At 41.5% G+C, this 22,040-nt stretch overlaps 2 protein-coding genes across 2 annotated transcripts; both read left to right on the top strand.

Annotated features, from left to right (window-relative positions):
- The first annotated feature begins 4,177 nt into the window (after positions 1 to 4,177).
- Positions 4,178 to 5,113, top strand: OR4D9 (olfactory receptor family 4 subfamily D member 9). Its single transcript, NM_001388576.1, is given in 1 exon segment — positions 4,178 to 5,113. A coding segment is annotated over 1 exon segment (936 nt).
- Positions 5,114 to 14,495: 9,382 nt separating this feature from the next.
- OR4D9D (olfactory receptor family 4 subfamily D member 9D) lies at positions 14,496 to 15,431 on the top strand. Its single transcript, NM_001388873.1, is given in 1 exon segment — positions 14,496 to 15,431. A coding segment is annotated over 1 exon segment (936 nt).
- Positions 15,432 to 22,040: the final 6,609 nt, after the last annotated feature.

Below are 22,040 nucleotides of genomic sequence, written 5' to 3'. Positions count from 1 at the left end.
ACCCCTACCACCACCCCATCCCCTGCCCACAGAGCCTGATACCCAAATGACTGCCTTTCCAATTGAGGATTATAGTTCATTTTGTACCTAGGAGTTTTTTTTTATATGAATGTCTATATTTACAACTGCATACAAATATAAATATATTGGTGTTTATAGGCAGATATGTGATACAATACTCTGAATTATTTTTAAATATTTTATTTATTTATTCTTGAGAGACACAGAAAGAGGCAGAGGGAGAAGGAGGCTCCATTCAGGGAGCCTGATGTGGGACTCGATCCCAGATCTCCAGGTTCAGGCCCTGGGCTGAAGGCAGCACTAAACTGCTGAGCCACCCGGGCTGCTGACCCAATATTCTGAATTTTTTGTATATACACCTTAGCTCAAATCTCTAAGAAAAAAAGAATAATATCACTACAGGAGAGATTGCATTTTACATTTACGCCAAAATGCTGGGAAGAGGACTTTGAACCAATAGCAACATGAGCCACTCTCAGACAAGCCCCCACAGATGGACCTGGCGTGTGTAAGGAAGAAGCACTCACCTGAGGCTGGAGACACTGAGTAGCCATTGGCAGAATCAGCTTCCTCAGCTGCTTTCAGTTTCCAAAACAGACATATAATCTCACCGCCTCCTTAGAAGGAGACTGCATATGAGGTAGGTCTTATTATCATCATGTTGCATTGTAATGGTGCAGGCTAAGAACTAACTCTAATACCCTGTGAATCTCACATATATTTGTCATAAGTCTGGTACTATTAATAAGTAACTTGCCAAAGGCCACACCAGCTAGGAAGTGGTAAAACCCAAACTGCATAAGTGTTCCAGATGATTCACCCATGAGTATCCCAAATGCAAGTGTGGGGCAATACTGTTCAGCTGAACTCTAGACAGGGTTTACAAACATTACATGCCCAAATGGGACAGGTTTTTGTGTACACCCCCCCCCATGATTTTTTTTGCCCCCCATGATTTCATACCCCTTCACTTTTCTTTCCACTGATTCCACAAGCTACAACAGTCTTACTGTGTTAACTGTAAACTTCTTAAAGAAAGGACCGATACTTGAGTTACTTTTCCCTCAAAAAGATCATCTCAAGGGTACCTGGGTGGCTCACTTGATTAAGCATCTGACTCTTGGGACACCTGGTAGCTCAGTGGTTAAGCATCTATCTGCCTTTGGCTCAGGTCATGATTCTGGGGTCTCAGGATCGAGTCCCACATCAGGCTCCCTGCATGGAGCCTGCTTCTCCCTCTGCCTGTGTCTCTGCCTCTTTCCCTGTGTCTCTCATAAATAAATTAATTAAAATCTTCTTTTTAAAGCATCTAGGAATTTTTATTTCAGCTCAGGTCATGATCTCAGGGTCATAAGATTGAGCCCCAGTCAGGGTCCACACTGGTCATGGAGCCTGCTTAAGATTCTCCTTCTCCCTCTCCCTCTGCCCGTCCCTCCTACCTCATGTATATGCGCTCCTTCTCTAAAAAGAAATCATCTAAATGTAATCATAATGGTTAATTTTATGTGTCTACTTGACTGGCCACAGGGTGCCCAAATTAAACATTATTTCTGAGTGTATCTCTGAGAGTGTTTCCAGATGATATTAGTTTTTGAATCAATGGACTCAGTAGAGCAGATGAATTGCCCTTCCCAGTTAAGGTGGATGTCTTTCAATCTTTTGGGAGCCTGAACAGTTTGACAAAAGGTGGAGGAAGGAGAAATTTGTTCCTTTTCTCCTGCCTCCCTGCTTGAGTCAGAACATCTCATCTCATCATTTATACCATTGGTTCCCTGGTTTTCAGGCCATCAGACTAGGACTGAATCATGCCAACACTTTTCCTGGGTCTGCAGCTTACAGACCACAGATCATGGGACTTCTCAGCCTCCATAATAGTGTCAGCCAATTCTTCATAGTAATTGTCCTTTTATTTCTATATATCTAGGTACAATATGTGCTTTACATGTACATATTATATATATATATTTACATGTACATATTAATATATATATTTGTATGGATTAGGAGAATCCATACAAATGCTTTACATGTACATATTATATATATATTTACATGTACATATTAATATATATATATTTGTATGGATTAGGGGAATCCTAATACAGTCATGGAAATGGTAGATAAGGAAGAAAATGGATATGGTAAAGAAAAACAGGACAGGAGAGAGAAAGAAGAATGGGAGGGAGGGAGAAGACAAGAGCACAGAAAGTTCTTAGGCTTGTTGCAGTGATTTTTTGAGCAGATCTGAAATCTATTAACTTAGCATTCCAGTATCCAAAAGAAAGATTCTAGAGTGGCTTGCTGTCATCCATTAAAATATGTTTCTGCATTCCAGGTGGATGACACTCCACTCTGAAATGATTTCCCCACCTTCTAGCCATGGTGAGTACAGTGAGGGGGAATTCTTAGTTCTGGGATCCTGGAAACCTGAAGTCTCCTGCAATAATTATTCTGAACATTTATTCTTGTCATTTCATGTCATACTAAACCCCCAAGACAGGGAGACTGAGATGAATCAGAACAAATGATAATAGAATGGGGAGAGAGCTCTTATGTTTCAATGGAAGCAAAAAGGAGAGTACTACTACAGGGAGAGCTGTGGCCAGTTAAGGATTTTTTTCCTAAGATTAGAAGAGCAAAATAAAAAAGAAATGCAGAAATTAAAACCAGAATCAGAGAAAGAACTATAGGGCAGCCTGCATAACACAAGGATTTGAGAGGACCTAAAGTCCCTAAGGGAGAAAAAAGTAAAAGGCAACTCTCAGGTTGTAGCTAGTAAAGGCTTACAACTACAAAACTCTAAAAGTAACCATTATGAAAATGAGTAGTCCATTTAATGTCACTTTCAATGAAATTCATTCTTTAGGCACAAGATTAAAATGTTATAATCACCACATATTTATTATTTTTTTACATTTTATGGAAGTACCAATGTGCATACATACAAAAAATGCCCATGAGGGTACGGCTCAATGAATTTTCACACACGATGAATATGCTTTTAACAATCACCTTGATCAAGAAACAGAGAGAGCATCATCAACATCTCAAAAACCTCCCTCGTTTCCTTTAGTTTTGTATCTTTTTGTCCTTTGTATGAACAAAATAAGAGAGTGTGCACTCATTTGTGCCTGGATTATTTGGCTCAATGTTATAAACATAACGAGGTTCATTTATACTATTCCACATTCTGTAGATCATTCCTACTGAGGTACTGTGTGGATTTAACATGATTTATCTTTCCTACTGTTAATGGGCATTTGTGTCATTCTCCAGTTTGAAGCAATTACAAACGGAGCTGCTATGAACATTTAGGATATGTCTTGTGGTGGATGGGACACGTGTACAGATTTCCTAGGAGTGGAATAGATGTTCTTACATATATATCTCATTCCTGTGTGATACGTATACAGCATTAGCAGATATAACCCAATAGCAAAGTGGCTGGGCCAATTTCACACACCCTCCCACAGTGTGTGAGGGTTCCAGTTGTCCCACATCTTCACCATCTCTTGGTATTTCTCATCAACTTAGCCACATTCATGTGTATGTAGTAGTTTCTTCCTGTAATTTTAATTTGCATTTCCCTGATAACTAATGACATTGAATTGGTATTTGGATATTCTCTTTTGTGCAGTTTTGGTTCATGTCTTCGCCACTTTCTGATTCAGTTGTCATCTCTTTCTTTTACTGATTTGTAGTTTTTTATTTATTCTGGACATGAATATTTTTTCAGATATATATATTGTAAATACCTCATCCCATTTGTGAGTTATCTTTTAATTCTTGTGATGATATATTTTGTGAACAAAATTATTCATGTAGTTGAATTAATGTTTATTATTTATTATTTTAAGTGTCAGGTTGTATAGTGAAAGTACAATTGAATAAGTTCACAGAACTGTCACCTGTATTTCAGTGTCCACAGTGATAGAACCTATCTACTTGGATAACTGAGTCAAAAACCCAGATAATTTTTCACCTACCTGTGGCATGCTGAATTGCAGGCACAGCGCACACATAGAAAAAGAGCTTCCTCCCAAGGCAAACACCATAACTCAAGGCACGGAAAAGACAACAGTAGATTTTATAACACATTCTTTAACTGCTTTGTTATTTCTTCCAAAGATATACTTGAAAAAGAATCTGTGACCCAATGGATCAGGGAAATTATACGAAAGTGAAAGAATTTCTTTTCCTGGGTATTACTCAGTCTCGAGAGCTGAGCTTGGTCTTGTTTGTCTTCTTGTTTACGGTGTATATGACAACTCTGCTGGGAAACCTCCTCATCATGGTCACTGTGACCTTTGAGTCTCACCTTCATACCCCCATGTACTTCCTGCTCCGCAACCTCTCTGTCTTGGACATCTGCTTCTCCTCCATCACTGCTCCCAAGGTCCTAGTTGATCTTCTATCAAAAAGAAAAACCATCTCCTTCAATGGCTGTGTCACTCAAATGTTTTTCTTCCACCTTCTGGGAGGAGCAGATGTTTTTTCTCTCTCTGTGATGGCCTTTGATCGCTACGTGGCCATCTCAAGACCCCTTCACTATATGACAATCATGAGTAAGGAACGATGTACTAGCCTGGTGCTGGCCTCCTGGGTGGGGGGCTTTGTCCACTCCATCGTGCAGATTTCCCTGTTGCTTCCACTCCCCTTCTGTGGACCCAATGTTCTTGACACTTTCTACTGTGATGTCCCCCAGGTCCTCAAGCTCGCCTGTACAGACACCATCTCTCTGGAGATCCTGATGATTTCTAATAATGGATTAGTCAGTTGGCTTATTTTCTTCTTTCTCCTCATATCTTACACGGTCATTCTGATGATGCTGAGGTCTCATGCTGGGGAGGGAAGGAGGAAAGCCATCTCCACCTGCACCTCCCACATCACTGTGGTAACCTTACACTTTGTGCCCTGTATCTATGTCTATGCCCGGCCCTTTACTGCCCTCCCCACAGATAAAGCCATCTCTGTCACCTTCACGGTCATCTCCCCTTTGCTCAATCCTATGATCTACACCCTGAGGAACCAGGAAATGAAGTCAGCCATGAGGAGATTAAAGAAACGACTAGGGCATTCAGAAAGGATTTAAATTCTTTGAGAATGAAATAGCCCCAAAGAGGTAAATATAGCCATTAAATTTCACTTTCTCAAAATGGGAAGAGATCACTTTAATGCCAAAAACAAAGAGGCATCTACGGATGTCACAGAGTCCTTGAAGAAGTTGGTTCTGTAATATAGTATGTGCTAAGGACCTATAGGTGACACTGCTCTAAGGTGAAGCTCATTAATCACTTCCATTACTTACTTTCAATTATTCATTCTGCAAATATTTTATAGAGCATGCATTATATGCCTGACAGTGCTAGGATTCAGATTGCTGCAAAAAGATTAAATACAGTCACTTCCCTAGAGCCATACCCCAAAATGTTCTAATAACGATATGAGCAAAGTGCTGTGGAAATATGGTAGGCACTTTACCTAAGAGCTTCAAAAGGCACTTTACAGTGAGTAGATCTTTTCAAGGGGAAAAGACAGGAAAAAAAAAAAAAGAACAATGAAAGAAACCAGTATTACAAATGGAGAGAATGGTGTAAGAACATGCCACGTTGCACAAGTGCAATGGTGAGCTCAATGTAGCCATGAAGTAGCACACTCATGGACTGAATACCACCAGTTAACATTTATAAGGAAAGTCAGGAAAGCAGAACTCCATTTGTGGCCTCTTAAGAAATTCAAATCCATGATTTCTATTGGGAAGAGAAAATCTTCAAATCACTTTGAGGCCATTGTTTCCCCCTAGACAGAAGGAGGTAATGTGGTGAGTGGGAGCGTTCATCAAGAAATAACAGATGGGTAAAGGCTGTAGACAGCTCACCTGGATCTGTGCAAGGCTTAAGCAAATAGAGATGCTAAGCACTCCCCTGGGAGAAAAACTGACTCCTCATTGCATAGTAGGATTATCCCAATCACAGATGAGTCAGCCCCAAATTCTTCATTGTATCTGCATATATGGACCCCACAACTCTTTAACACTTTCCACTCTGTCCATTAAAAGGTAAAGGAAGGGTCATAAAAAGCATGAAGGTTTAATCATTGGATTTGGGAATTTGCTAGTCTTTGCAGTGAAAGGGATGAGAATGATACTAGGAGGTTTACCTAGCAATCCAACTGATGTTTTGCTGGTATCTATTGATTTTATTAGACTGTGTTTCTCTTCATGATAAAGCTCAAGCCACAGAAGCTGGCACTCATCTGTTAATCAAAGTAGATCAAACACTGTGACAAAAACATCTAAAACCAAAGAACTTAATGAGCAGATTAAAAATTTATTTCCTGCTTGTAGCATGGGCCAATGCTGGTCTTTAGAAAGGGCTGTTCCATGCAGGTTTCTTCCACCTTTAGGTCCACCTTTTTCAAGGTCCTTAGAATCTCTCCATTCATCCAGCAAATGGAGAAAGGAAGAGAGGATTAAGAATCATGGAGATGGGGCTGCATCTGGGTGGCTCAGTTGGTTGAGTGTCTGACTCTTGGTTTCAGCTGGGGTTGTGATCTTAGAGTCATGAGATTGAGCCCCACTCAGGGCTTCATGCTCAGCAGGGATTCTGCTTCCCCTCCCTCTCTCTCCCTCTGCCCTTCCCCCTACTCATGCACGTGTGTGATCTCTCTCTCTCTCTCAAATAAATAAATAAATCTTTTTTTTAAAAAATTTAGAGAATGATGGGGAGAGGGGAAGGGCCATTATTGGCCAATCCTGGAAGTGGTATGTTCCACTTCTGATCACATTCCATTGGCCAGCCCTTGTTCATATAATCCCAATTTATTGCAAGGGAATCTGGAAAATGTAATCTACTTCTATTCCCAGAAAGAAAAGGAGAACATGAAAAATTGTGAACTCTAATGATCTCTTCTACATCTATGGTTCGTTGCTAAGAAATCACAACTGGATGAGATTACAAAGACTAAGACTTTGTCTCTAAAGGATTCTCTGAATGTATAGATGTGCTGGAAATACTGCTGGACCCTTGGAATGCACAGAAAACTAAACTGAAATGGAAGAAATTTGTGGAAAGGAAATTTAAAGGAAGGGGAAGGTGATCAAGGTAATCGTGGGAGTTAGAGTGACAGTAAACTGGAAGGTCAGATCCCAAAAGATAAAACGCTGGAGTAAAGTGCCCAAAAAAGATTGGCCTGGTAGACACCCTTTATAGAAGACAACCCTCACTTACCCCTGTAGTTGCCATCGGATAATTGTAAACAACTTTTATTAATCCAGAAGCTCCTACAGAGATGAGTATCTTTTTTCTTTGTTGATTGTCCTTTCCTATATTCTGTTCTATTCCCACCACTCAAAATATGTTCTGAATCATTTTCCAATATTAGACATATTTCCCCAAGCATTAAAATAAAGGCATAAATTTGTCTTTGGCTAGATCCATCTGCAGACCAAGTGACCATTTACTACCTGGCTCCATCTTTGCTTTGGTATCATTGTTCTCCAGATTTTAGGTACTTTTCACAATGACACCTTTTTTTTCCTACCTCTATATTGATTCTACCTTGAGCAAAACCTTTGACTGGGTGGAATTTCAGGTAACCAAATATGTTTACAATCAGAGTTTGTGTTCCCAGATGACAACAACCCAGCAAAAGGTGCCCATGAAGCTGCCTCGGACTGCTTACACATGCAAAACAACCCGATCACACACAGTGAGGAAAAGTATTTGAATTCAAGAAAACAGCATTAAATTTATTTCCTTGCAATATGACATTACATAATTACTAGGATTAATCTATATTTTTCTCCAGGTAGAGACCTGTCCTTAGGTAACTATTACATATAAACTGATTCTATCTTATCTTACGCAGGTCATGTATACTTGGTCCTACCACCTGTGACTTTTTTCTATATAAGGAAGGTTGATTTTAAATTTCCACAGTATTTTTTAAACAAATAAACATATCTATATATACAAACCAGCTGGTTTAGGAGTGATCCTGCCATTGTGGACTTCTTTGAGAAACTCAAACTCTTTCAAGTTTGGAAGAGTTGTCAACATAGCTCTTATTCAATAAAGAAGACTATTAGTTCAGTACTGTGTTAGTAATCTATTACTCCAAAATTTAGTGGCTTAAAACAACACATTTGTGTATGTTGGGAACCAGGCATGGCTTAACTAAGTCTTCTGCTTCAGGGTCTCTCACAAGATGACAATCAATGTGTCAGCTGAGAGCTGTTGTCTCATCTCAAGGCTCAACTAGGGAAGGATCTGCTTCCAACTTCATTCACATGATTGCTGGCCAGAACCATGAGCTATTGGACTGAGGGCTTCAGTTTCCTACTGGCTGCTGCTGGAGGCCACCCTCAGGTCCTTGCCATGTGAACCTCTCCAGCATGGCAGCTTCCTTCATCAGAGTGAGAAATCAAGGCAAAAGAATGTGCAGCAAAATAGAAGTCAGTCTTTTATAGCCTAATCTTGGAAGTGACATCCTATCACATTTGCTGTACTCTATTCATTAGAAGCAAGTCACTAAATTCAGTCCACACACAAAAGGAGGGGATTGCACAGGAGCATGAATATCAGGTCCAGGACTGGCAAGTTCTAGAAGTAAATTATGAACAATTATTGCAAATTATGAAAGAAACCTAAAATTAATTTGTTCAGAGAAAGCTACAAAGGACAAAAAAAAAAGGGTAGTAAGAAATGTCCAAGGCAATTCAGATGTATTGGGCCCTTATGACAAGCAGAATAATAGTGCCAGAGACAGCAAGAGAATTATTTATTAATAATAATGATCAAAAATAATAATAATAATAGTAATGATCAGATCAAAATATCAGACTAGATCAACTTTTTTATTTGCTTTAAAATTTTAAGTATTTAAGTAATCTTTATACCAATGCAAGGCTCAAACTCATGACCCCAAGATCAAGAATTGCATGCTCCTCTGACTGAGCCAACCAGGCACACCTCGGATCAACTTTTTTAAAAGATTTTATTTTTAAGTAATCCCTACACCCAACATGAGGCTTTAACTCACAACCCCAAGATCAAGAGTCACATGCTTTACCAACTGAACCAGCCAGGACCTGCTACTATAGACATTTTAAGTTGGAGGTATGCAATAGTCAAGTGAGACCATCCTTAGATCTGTGGTGACAGACAAGGTTTCAAAAATGATACAGGGAACGAGATGAGGAGCAACCTGCAACTCTCCGCTTTCAGGACCTGGAATCATAGGAATCATAGGGCCTGGAACATGGTAGACGCTCAAAAAATACTTTGCAATTGGATATTTAATGAGTGATAGTACCAACATATCTTCTATCTGCTTATATTCCCTCTTGGTATGAGAAGTTTGGTGGGAAACAAGGAGAAAATGCATTTCCCAAACTTTATGATGATTCTGATGATGCATATCAATAGGGCAACAAGCAAACCATCTGCCTAGAAAGAAAAAATTGGAATGGTCTGAAACACACTCTACCGGGAGTTCTGTTCATTTTCCCTGAGTTCCTACATCTTAAAGAGGAAGACTCCTGTTTGTCCCCTATGAGCCCTTCAGGCAAAGATATTTGGGCTCTAAGCCCAAGGTCTAGGAGGATTCACCTCCTCTCCTACATTAGGAAAACTACAAAGCCAAAGTGTGTGTGTTTGCACACATCCTCCACTGCATGACTTCTTAATAACACTCAAGGGAGCTTCATCCCAAAAGGAAAGTCTGGCTACTCGAGTGAGCAGTCACAGCCAAAAATAATTCCCTTCGGTGAGCTTCTATGGGTCTGAGGCTGGGAGAGACTGGTATTCATGTCAGGGACACCACAGAGCAGCGTGATAGGACTGTGGTGGGAAGATGCGGAGGCAATTCTTGGAACTGCCTTTTGCCTCTGACAGTAGGAAAGAAACTGACCCAACCCATCCTCAGATGCACGTCTGCCTTAAAGGAGAATATTCCTTGATAACCAGTGTCTCCTAAGGTCAGTATATGCAACCAAATGGCCAGCTCTACTTCTCAGGTAGGTACTTGAGTTTGGGACCTTTAATGAGGTAATTCTGTTATGAGGGCTCTTTGGTGTGTGCTCATATATCTGACTGTGAGTCTGTGCATGTGTGCCCGTGCACAGCCAATTTTGAAACATCACCATGAATTACAGAAGTGTTCTGAATACTGATAATTATGTATATGAAAGCTACAAGTCATGCTAAGAAGGAGAACTCATTCTTCAACATTAGGAAGGTGACTTGAAGAGGATACCGGGAAATCAGCTTGCAAAGAGATGGGGTGACACCCGCATGCTGGGTGGTTAGGCTGGGGTTTCCCTCAGCTGAGGATTCTGTGAAGCTCAACAAGCCTGTCTACCCAGACATGTTTCTGAAGAAGTGCTCAGGAGTTTGAGTTTGTTCTGGCCAGAAACAAAACCAAAAGCCAACTCATAAACGATACTTGTCTGTTTTCTTTCTTCTTTTTTGTTCCAAACAGACATGTTGATACACAAGGACTCTCTTTAACCTCCGTGTTTTACTTTCCTAGTTGCACATCCCTTTTGTGCCCAGAAGAGCACCATTTTGGGTCTTTCTTGGTGGTCTGGGTGACTTGGTCATATTTGTGACTAATTTCTGCATAGAACCCCATCCACGTGAGTTTCAAAGCCCATTCTCTCGACCCCTATGACAAATGGCCCCTGGGCATTCTTGATGCCAACCATTTTTCTTACCATCACCCATCACCTTATAGTTAAATATCAAGAAACAACCTGAGGTTTATTGAGATTTGACTGCTGGTAGGCAATGAGCAGTACCCAGGCTTGACTAGTCATAAGGCAATTGAGGCAATATTATTTAGAAATATTAGAAATCGCCCACATCAATGGGTCCCCTTAATATTGCTCTGTGCCATGCAGACCTCGCCTACTTTCAAAAGGACTGAAGGCAACAAATGCTCCCATTTCACTGATGAAAAGACTGACCTTCCGGGGGTTTGCTGTCTTCAAAGATTCCACCATCTCTCTGTGAAGGCACCAGAGCTCCTGCCCCCCCCCAAGCTGGCATCTTTCCTCTGCATCATAGTGCTTCCTGCCACCATTCAAAATACAAACAAAACAAAATCCTCCGTGCATTATCTAACACACTGCATTCGTTCTGATCATTTTATCTTAAAAAATTTTTTTTTTGATCTTTACTCAGAAGGAAATGTCTGACCCCTTTAAAAATGAAAAAGGTTTGAAGGCAATGAAACTGTCTGAGAGTGATGGATGGGGCCACAGATCAGTGGCAGGAAGCCTAGACCATTAACTTCTGTGGCTTGGGCTTCAAAGGAAAGAGAAGGCGAAGCTGGTGAGGAGGACGTTCTGTTGAATGAGAAAATGGGGGAGCAAGTACAGAGCGGTCAGAGGGCCCTGCAGAGCCTGGCAGGCCCGCGCTGGCTTCCAGTGAGGACCCAACACGGAAGGAGGGAGTGCCAGTGACACGAAACGGTATCTGTCCCGACATTCCTTCCACTGGGAACAAGGACTGTCCAGTAAGTACTGGCAGCGGGGAAGGGGAGTTGCATCCTGATTTTAACAGAGAGGACCGGGCCCTGAGCAGAGGAGAGTATCCCAGGAGATGGCAAGAGGGCTGGTCAGCGTCACAGAGACCAGGCCTGCTCTGGTCGCTGCTGGCCGGCCATCAGGGAAGTCAGGCTTCGGGGGACCTCGCACACAGACAGAGAGACAGAGGCCGTCCTGCCCGGTGATTACGTTCAGGGGAACAGTTCTCAGGAAAAACTGCATTGAGAAAAACTGCATTGCAAGAAATCCATGTGCAAGCCCTTTTTAGTAAGTGCACCGAGAAAGGGCGCTCAGGGGCCTAGGGCATGTGTGCCCTGCAGCACAGCAAATGCTCCTGGCAGCTCTGGGCTCCCAGGCTGGCATCTTAAGGGGGGGCTGGGGCCATCCTAGGGACACGTTCCTCTGCTCCCGGGGCCCTGATAGACATGGGTCCTGTCTCAGTGCAGAGCTCTGGGCAGAGTCGTTCTGCACCAAGAGTTCCACGGCTCTCTAGGGCACGGGAGGCTTTTGGGGGGCAGATGAAATGTTCCTTATCCTGATTGTAGGGGTGGCTTCTAGGTCTGTGTATACGTCAAAAGGCATCACCTTGTGCCCTTAAATGTATGCACCTTATCACATGCAAGTTACACTGTAACAAACCTGATTTTCTTTTTCCTTTTAAGAGAAAGAGCTTTTTTTTTGTTTTTAAGAGAAAGAGTTGCAAAGGGAGATTTTATTGTAAACGGTTGATAAAATCGCAAAAGCCAGATGCCTGTCACCAACCACCCAAAGCAGTACTTATTGTAGATGTTCTCTTTACAACAGGCTGGGAAGCAAGAGGAAAGCATTGAATTCGGATTTACAGAAAGTGAAGCTTGGTAATAAAAGATTTTCCAAAAATGTGTTTCTTTACAAAATGTAAATGTTCTCAAGTTTGATCTGCTTTTTAAGAAACTAATGGATTTTAGTTCTTAGAGCAGTTTAGGTTTACAGAAACATTAAACAGGAAAGTACAGAGAGCTCCGCACATTCCCTATTCCCACCAGTTTCTCCATTATTAACACTTTGCATGCGTGTGTGCCACATTCATCAACAACGGAGGGACCAAGCTGGATACGTTTATTAACTAAAGTCCTTAGTATGCATCAGTGTTCAGTCTGAGTGTTGTGCATTCTGTAGATTGGACAAATGCATAATGCCACGTATCCATGATTTTTAAAATCCCCAAATATCCCCTATGCCTCCCCTTCTCACCCCTCCCTACCTGCACACCCCAGCCCCTGGCAACCACTAATCTTTCTACTACAATTTGGCCTTTTCCAGAATGACATAGAGTTGGAGTCATACAGTGTGTACCTTTTCAGATGACCTTCTTTCACTTACCAATATGCATTTAAGGACCCTCTTTGTATTCTCATCAGGGCCTCGATAGCTCATTTCTTTTTATAACTGAATAATATTCCATTGTATGGAATGTATCTGCTTTTTATATGCTACATTTGATCATTGTTGCAATTATTTCAAAAAACTCTTATAGGAAAAGTGTAACAGCATCTCCCAGATAATGTTGTAGAGAAGACTGGCCCTGCAAAATGCCAGGAGCTTCTATATGAGGGAACATGTAGTCTGTGGGGACTCAGATTTAAGAATGAAACCAGTCCATTCAAACTTCACAACCTTATGACACAAACATGATTGTACCCACTTCTACTGATGAGACACAAGCTCAGAGTCATCTACTAATTGAGCCACTTGCTCAATTAATACTGAATTTATATTCAAATTCAGATCTACTGGTTCCAAAACCTGTGCTTTTTGCACAAAACTGAAACCTCTACAAATAGTGAGATGAGGGGAAGTGTCATCCAAATGTAGGTGATGCGAAGGGAGGGAGCCCAAGAAAAGACAGCCATTTGTCTGGTGTGCTGGACGATGAAGTGTTTGCCAAGAGCATCACCCAGAGCAGGGACGATAGCTACCACTTGCCAAGTTCCATGGACAAAAGAGAATAAGACACCAAAGAGAAGAAAAACTGAGAACAAAAGCAGCATATGCTCAAATTGTGTTAGCTACTGCAACACAATTTGCAGTTTGTCCTTGGGGGTGGGGGGCACACAGGAAACTGCTTTTTCTGACCTTACCTCAGTGCTCATCATCGAGTACCATGAAATTTTGCACAGACTATGCCCAACAGATTGTCTGCTGTGGAAGATGATGAGAGAAGCCTCTCTAAGCTTCCATGAGAGCCACAGGCTGTGTTTTATACCTCTCCCCTGTGTGTTTCCCACTTCCTGATGATTAGATACAGGAGTATTTGTTGCAAAACAAAACTATTCTCCTCACTTTTCAGACCATCTAGTGACTTTTCAAGAGGGGATATAGAATATGTAAAATTATGCAAGTGTAAAAAAATATTTTTATTTAAATTTAATTAGCCAACATTAAGTACACACTTAGTTTCAGATGTAGTGTTCAATGATTTATCAGTTGCATAGGACTCCCAGTGCTCATCACATCACGTGCCCCCCTTAATGCCCATCACCCAGTTACCCCACCCACCCCCACTTCCTCTCCTTCAACCCTCAATTTGTTTCCTAGAGTTAAGAGTCTCTCATAGTTTTTCTCCCTCTCTGATGACTTTCCATTCCGTTTTACTTCCCTTCCCTTATGATCCTCTAAGAATTTAATAGCATACTGATTTAGGTGCTTCGATTAAGCATCCATTGGAAACCCATTCTTTGGTTTGCTCTAGAAGAACTCAAAAAACACCACTACTGGAGATAACTCACTGAATTGCAGGCATCTCTCCCCAAAAGGAAAATAATTGTAAAAATAACCGCCGAGACACTCCAGTCCTATAACTCACGTTCCTTTTGTTTTTAATGATATACTTTCTATCTTCGATTTTCTCCCCAGGTAGTTGAAGGAGAAAACACATGACACAATGGAGCAGGGAAATTATACCAGAGTGAAAGAATTTATTTTTCAAGGACTTACCCAGTCTCGAGAGCTGAGCTTGGTCTTATTTCTTTTTTTATTTTTGGTGTACACATCAACTGTGATGGGAAACCTCCTCATCATGGTCACTGTGACCTGTGAGTCCCGCCTTCATACCCCCATGTACTTCCTGCTCCGCAACCTCTCAGTCTTGGACATCTGCTTCTCCTCCATCACTGCTCCCAAGGTCCTTGTGGACCTTCTGTCAAGGACAAAGACCATCTCCTTCAATGGTTGCATCACTCAGATGTTCTTCTTCCACCTTCTCGGTGGGGCAGACATTTTTTCTCTCTCTGTGATGGCCTTTGACCGCTACATGGCCATCTCCAAGCCCTTGCACTACGTGACCATCATGAGTAGGGGGCGATGCACTGCCCTCATTGTGGCCTCCTGGGTGGGGGGCTTTGTTCACTCCATCGTGCAGATTTCCCTGTTGCTGCCCCTCCCCTTCTGTGGGCCTAATGTTGTTGATGGCTTCTACTGCGATGTCCCCCAGGTCCTCAAACTTGCCTGCACTGACACCTTGGTTCTTGAGGTCTTAATGATTTCCAATAATGGCTTAATCTCTACACTATGGTTTGTCTTCCTCCTTGTGTCCTACACAGTCATTCTGACGATGCTGAGGTCTCATGCTGGGGAGGGCAGGAGGAAAGCCATCTCCACCTGCACTTCCCACATCACTGTGGTGACCCTTCACTTTGTGCCCTGTATCTATGTCTATGCCCGGCCCTTCACTGCCCTCCCCATGGACAGAGCTGTCTCCATCACCTTCACAGTCATCATCCCTGTTCTGAACCCCATGATCTACACCCTGAGGAACCAGGAGATGAAGTCAGCCATGAGGAGACTTAAGAGAAGACTTGGACCTTCTAAAAAAGAATAGATACAATGAAGTCCAGACTGAAAGTCAGAACTGAAAAGTATTTTCTCAACACAGAGTAGAAGACCCCGATCCATAGGCCATCTTAGCCAAAGTTCTCCCTTTGTCCTACAGCAGTGTCCCCGAAAAGGGTGGCGGTCCAAAACAATCTTCTCTGAAAGGTTTTCTCTGAAGAGATTGTTGACCACTAAGGGTCTAGGATCCATAACTTGTTAGCTCTTAATGAGACTCCAAAGCTTACATGGCCCAAACACCTCAGGTGAGGTTTACAGGTGAGGAAATAAGGCCTGAGAGAAAGTTACCTCTCAGTTCTTGAGTTGTGGTTGTTGTTGCCTAATCAGTAATTAGTAAAATGATATCCAGGGAGCAGGAGTCCAGGCTGGAAAGCCCAGCCACCCCTCCCTTTGAGGAAATCATTTTCCATTGTGAACCGTGGAGGATCCAGGTTGCATCTTTCTAGGGAAGCCTCTGAGTTTCCTTTGCAGGAGCTGAGGTAAGTTCCATGTTTTATCTCAGGCTCTGAGATATCTGAGCCTCAGTTAAGTGCATGTTTTACTACTCCTGCTGCCTCATTCTGGATTTGATAAGGTTTGAAACAAGCTCATCCACAAAAATTTCTCCTCTATTGTAGTATTACGAAAGGTGCTTGCTTGTCTTTATCTGACCAATGAGTAGATACCTTAAAGCTTCAGGCCCCTCTAAGAATTTCAACATCATTTTTCAGCCATTCATTCCCAGCCACCCTTCCAGAGGAAGGAACCCTATCCTGTATGCATTGCTAGAATGTGCCTGACTCAAGTCCACAGGGAGCAAAGGCTGAAGAATAAATGGACTTTTCATCATCTAGACCTCCTCTTTAAGAGAATAGAATGCAATATTATATTTGAGTTGGTCTCCTGGCAACCTATTAATTTGTCAAGCAAATAGATGAAATTGGTAGTCAACTAAAATTTGGATTGCATTTGGATCCCAATCTTTTCTCCCATGCAATCTCTGACGGATGCATGAAATAAGAGAAGCAAAGAGTCACTTACATAGCCTGATTCTAAGAAAAACACAAGCAAGGGAAACCTGCTCCAAAATATAGCCCATCCCAAATATCTCTATCACCACTTCATAGTCCTCCCTTGATGCTGGCCCAAAATCCCTGCCCAAAATCTCACTTATTTCATAAGTGAGACACAGTTCATGAGAGACAAGCTAGATAGAACACCACAACTTCAGAAGTTAGATATATATCTGGAGGGCTGTGGCAATCTGCTGGTGGTGATGGTGGAGAGGGAGCAGCTCTGAGCCTATTCTCAGTGGTATCTCTATGGACTAGTCAAAGGCACCAGGTGTCCTCCTAGAATAAAGGAGATGTAGAACAGGAAAGCTGCGTTCGGTGCATGTGAGGAGGTGAGTCCAAGCCCAGGCTGTCAAAGGTAGCCCGACAGACCCAGGTTTGGAAGGATGGAACATTTCAGCACAACACAGCAAGGCGGACACGATGAACAAAATTCACATTCATTTATACCAGATCCTCGATGCATGGTGCTTTATTAAAGTGTGAAGACTTGGAAAATCTTTTGAAAATTTGCATTTGCTTCTTTGGGGTGGTTGTGACTTCCTGCCTAGAAGTAAAATCATTCACCTCACTTTTGACTTCAGCTTTGACTTTGGTATCTAATCACTGACACAACAGAAACGGCAAGAACCGTTCAAACTTCCCTTTGAACCAGAATACAGAATCACATTGTGCCCGAAGTCATATGTTCTTATCTACTCTGGATAAGAACATATGACTTCCTTACAAAGCATTTTTCAAAACTTTTATTTAAGTATGGTGGATATACAATGGTATAATAGTTTCAGGGGCACCAACTAGTGATTCTACAATTCTATACATCAAGCAATGCTCACCACAAGAAGCGTCCTCACCATCTGTCACCATACAAAGTTACTACAGTATTAGTGCCTCTATGCCTTACTCTATACTTTTCATCTCGGTGACGTATTCACTCTATAACTGGAAGCTTGCTCATCCTCCTCCCCGCCCTTACAAATCATTTTTATTACAAAAAAGAAATAATTTTCTTAAAAATTAAACTTTCCCTTCCTTGTATATTTTTTTTAGCATTTAGTCTTTACCTTCCAGAGGCAAATAATGAATTGAGGATTCACAAGACAAAAAAAAAAAACAATACGTATATGTGTGTATGTCCTGTATGTACACATATGTGTGTTTACATATAGACTGTTTAGTGCAAGAAAACAACATATAGCATGTTGTTAATGTTAAAACACACACACACTTACTTTTAAGAGACTATTAATTGATTGTAGTGTTCTCAAGACTATGGTACTTTTTTTTTTTTAAAGATTCATTTATTTATTTAAATAATCGCTACCCCCAACGTAAGGCTCATACTCACAACCTGGAAATCAAGAGCCATATGCTCTTCTGACTGAGCCAGTCAGCATCCAAAGACTATGATACTTTAGGGACACCCAGGGGGCTCAGCTGGTTAAGTGTCCAACTCTTGATTTAGGCTCAGGTCATGACCTCAGGGTTTTGAGATCAAGCCCCACATCCGGCTCCATACTGAGCACAGTTTCTGCTTGATATTCTCTCTCTCCCTCTCCCTCTGCCCCACTCCTGCATACTCTCTAAACAAATAAATAAATAAAATCTTTTTTTAAGGATTTTTTTTAACTCAAGTTTTTTTTTTTTTTTTTATTCATGAGAGACAGACAGAGAGAGAGAGAGAGGCAGAGACACAGGCAGAGGGAGAAGCAGGCTCCATGCAGGGAGCCCGACATGGGACTTGATCCAGGGTCTCTAGGATCATGCCCTGAGCTGAAGGCGGCGCTAAACCACTGAGCCACCAGGGCTGCCCTAAATAAATAAAATCTTAAAAAAAAAAAAAAGGGACTATAGTACTTTAGAGTCAAGTGGAATATATTAAAATCCCTTTCCCAAGAAAATATGTTTCTTCTCCTTCAAGGTGATGAGCATGTCTTGCTTGACAACAATTTTTTAACATGTGGATTCTAATGTAAAACATTTAAGTTTTTGCTAAATTGTTCAGTATCTCCCACATTGGGAAGCTGTATTTCTAAAGAAGCTCCTCTTGATTTTTAATGAAGCAAAATGTTCTATGTTTCCTTACCCCTAAAGGGAGTCCTTCCATTTCTGTGACTCTCTCTTTGGTAATCAGAACTTAACTGAGATTCTTATTTCCCGAGATGAAGTCTCAAAACCTTTATCACATGTATTTTCTTTCCCCCAAATCTCAGATCTTTCTGAGATCTGAGTTGATCTGAGAAACAGAAACGACGTTGCACGTGAACTCCTGCACAGATCAAGAGGAGCAGCTCTGTAGATGTCCCCCCTGAGTTCATCCGCGGTCATCTTCAAGGCTCCACAGATAAGAGTTGGAAATCTCTGCGAGGAGCAGCCTGTGTCGTTGCAGTGGTTCTGCAACCTCAGTGGGCATCGAATCACTGAGCTGTTTAAGTTAAAATGCAAACATCCCAGGCACCATCTCCAGGAGATCCAAGAGTTGTCATGGATACCAGGAATCCGCACCCACTTCTGGGCGGCCCTGGTGTGAAGGGCCTCTGTCTCACCACACGGACTGCCCCAACTCTAAGGGGTGTGATGTCATTAGTAGGTCTGCACATGCATTTTTTTTAATGAAATTGAATAGTCAAGGGGAGAATAAAAGAGCACAGAATTCTTCAAATAGTAAAATAGCATTGTTTACTCAAAACTTTATTTCAGATATGTCCTAGAGTATAGTGGTCTTGATGTAAATAAAACATAGTTATTTGCAGGTGCTTCAGTGAAAAAAGCTTGAAAACCACTGGGCAGGGCGTACTGTCTGCTTGGACTTTGTGAAGCCCCCAAACCATCAGTTCCAGTTACCAAACCCTCAGACCCATCAATATGGAACAGCATGCCTTGAGCTCGGCTCCAGTCCCTTTCCCACCGCTGCCCAATGTCAGCACGCAGGGAACAGGTGATAGGAAAGACATGTTCTGAATCCTGAAGGTCAGTGGGCCTGTCTGAATAAACCAGGAAATTCTAGAAGGCTGAAAGTCCACAGAAGTAGGCGACGGTAGGGGTCCCAAAGGGTGGAGGGTCTCCCATCCTCCTCAGCCCCACATGCTGGACCAACCTCACAACACGGAAAAATCACTTTGCAAAAATCCCACGCCTTTGAGAAAGAACTGACATCCAAGGCAACACGCACCTTTGCTAAAGAAATGAAAATGTGCACCAGACCATGTTAAAGCAGTTATTGTTTACATCCTTTTTAACATAGAACTTGTCAAAAGAAACATCAACCCTGAAGACCAAGACCTCAGAGGCAAGTTTGTTAAAAACTGGTACGATGGGTGACACCAGAAGTAACTGCAGAGGACACTCAACACCTCCCTTTACGGTGACATCTCCCTTCTTCGTTTCCTTTTTTTTTGCCTTCTTTCTTCCCTTCCTGCCTTCCTCCTCTTCCTCCATCTTCTTTTCCTTCTCTAGGCTCCCACTGTTTCTCTCTCTCTTCCCTCCCCCTCATCCTTTTCTTTTTTCATGTCTGATTTCTTCTAAAATTTCTCCTCTGCGTGCGCCTCCCTGCTCACCCCTGACTCAGGATGAGGAGGGGACTAGTGTGGTCTCCAAACTCTGCTTGCTCTCAAGTTAGGGCACTTAGGGCAGCCCCTCAGTGGCCCTACAATTCTCACTTCATTAACCTGTCTTTCACTTCTCACTTCCCATTAATAGTTTGAAAATGATGTGGAGCCTCTGATGCCTTGAACCCATTCCTTCTCCTTATCCCTTGCGAAGTTAATTTTTTTTTCTTTAAAATTACAAAGAAAAAAATTTCCTCTGTGTCTTTAGACACAATCACATAGAGACCTCTTTCTGGATCTGGAGGTTTGACACACCTGCGACTTAGCCTGCTCTATCACTCAGCTTCTATTAGCCCACTATCCCCCAAGAAATGGAAAAAGACTGCAAAAAAAATTATCCAGAGTTCACATAAAACTGTTAACGATCTCAATCTGAATTCCAGTCTCCACTCCATTCTATCATTCCTCCAATAAGTACTTTTTTATGTTTGATTGTTGATTCCGTTTCCATTACTGAAAGCCTGCACTGTGCTAGAAACCTGACATTTTTGTCTATGGAGGTATAATTTATATACAGTGATATTCACCATTGTAAGGTATATAGTTCTATGAGACTTGACTAAGGCATAAAGTCATGTAACCACCATTATAATCAAGATTTTGAGTGTTTCCATCACCTCGGAAAGTTCCCTTGTGCCACTTTGCACCCACACTGCTCTCTACCTCCACAGGCAAAACGTCCTCAGTGACGTGAGATCTTGGGGCATCATGTGAAGTCCTCTCAGGCTCCCAGAATGCTGTCTCTGGTCTGTCTTCTGTGCTTACAGTTTTCCCTTTTCCAGAAAGCCATAAGGCTATCTCCCCATATGGCTTATGCCACTCTGCATGACACTTCTGAAATGTACCCTGTTCCCAGGGGCATCAGGAGCTCATTCCTTCCTCATGTTGATGGTTTTCCATGGCTTGGCTGCTTCCCCTACTCACCAGTCAAGGACATTTCGTTTGCTTCCAGTTTTTGGAGATGATGACTAATGTTGCTATGAACATTTACACGTAGATCTCTGTGTAAACGTGTGTTTTCGCACCTCTTGGACAAATACCTAAAAATCGGGTTGCTGGTAAAATAAGTGTGTTTACTTTTACAGAAATTTCTAAACTCTTTTCCTAAGAGGCGATACCATTTGCATTCCCACCAGCAACATACGGGAGTTCTTAGTTACGTCTCATCCTCGTCAGCACTTCGTATTGTTAGCATTAAGATTTTGTTTTTTAAGCATTCTAACAGGTGTGTAGTATAATTTTACAATGCATTTTCCGAATGGCTAATAATGTTGAGTATCTTTCTATGTACTTGCCTGCCATTTGTATTTCTTCTTTGGGAAAATGTCTGTTCAGATCTGTAACCAGTTTTGTATTAGGTTGTTTGTTTTCTTATTATTGCACCATAAGAGGTTTTTTGTTTTTGTTTTTGTTTTTTAACAAATTCCGAATACAAGAATTATCAGATAAGATTTTGGCAAATATTTTTCTCCCAATCTATGACATGTCTTTTTCTTTAAGAGTATTTTTAGACAAGTAGAAGTTTTGGGGTTAAATTTATTATTAATCTTAGGGACACTTTTCATGGCCTATTTAAGAATTTTTTTGCCTAAACAGTAGTCACAAAGATTTTCTCTTATATTTTCCAGAAAAAAAATACTTGACAGTTTCAGGCCTATAAAAAAAAAAAAAACCTATCTTTTTGAAGCTTGAAATATGGTGATTTATGACAAGACATTCCCCTGCAAGGTGGGTGCTCTATTTAAAAACCTTGAGAGACAAACTTCAAGGCTGAGCTTCCTCTTTGATGGAAAAGTTACAAAGGAAACCGAATAAAATTTAACTCACAAGAAAAGCAAAAATTTAAAATGCCACTATTCTAAAGGCCCTTTCCTTAGAAATACCTTAACTTCAGGGGCACCAGGGTAGCTCAGTGGTTAAGCATCTGCCTTCAACTCA

Source organism: Canis lupus, chromosome 18 (genome assembly GCF_011100685.1).
Source record: "Canis lupus familiaris isolate Mischka breed German Shepherd chromosome 18, alternate assembly UU_Cfam_GSD_1.0, whole genome shotgun sequence".
NCBI lineage: Eukaryota > Metazoa > Chordata > Mammalia > Carnivora > Canidae > Canis > Canis lupus.
The sequence above is the reverse complement of the archived record's forward strand: the minus strand, read 5'-3'. Positions and strand labels throughout refer to the sequence as shown.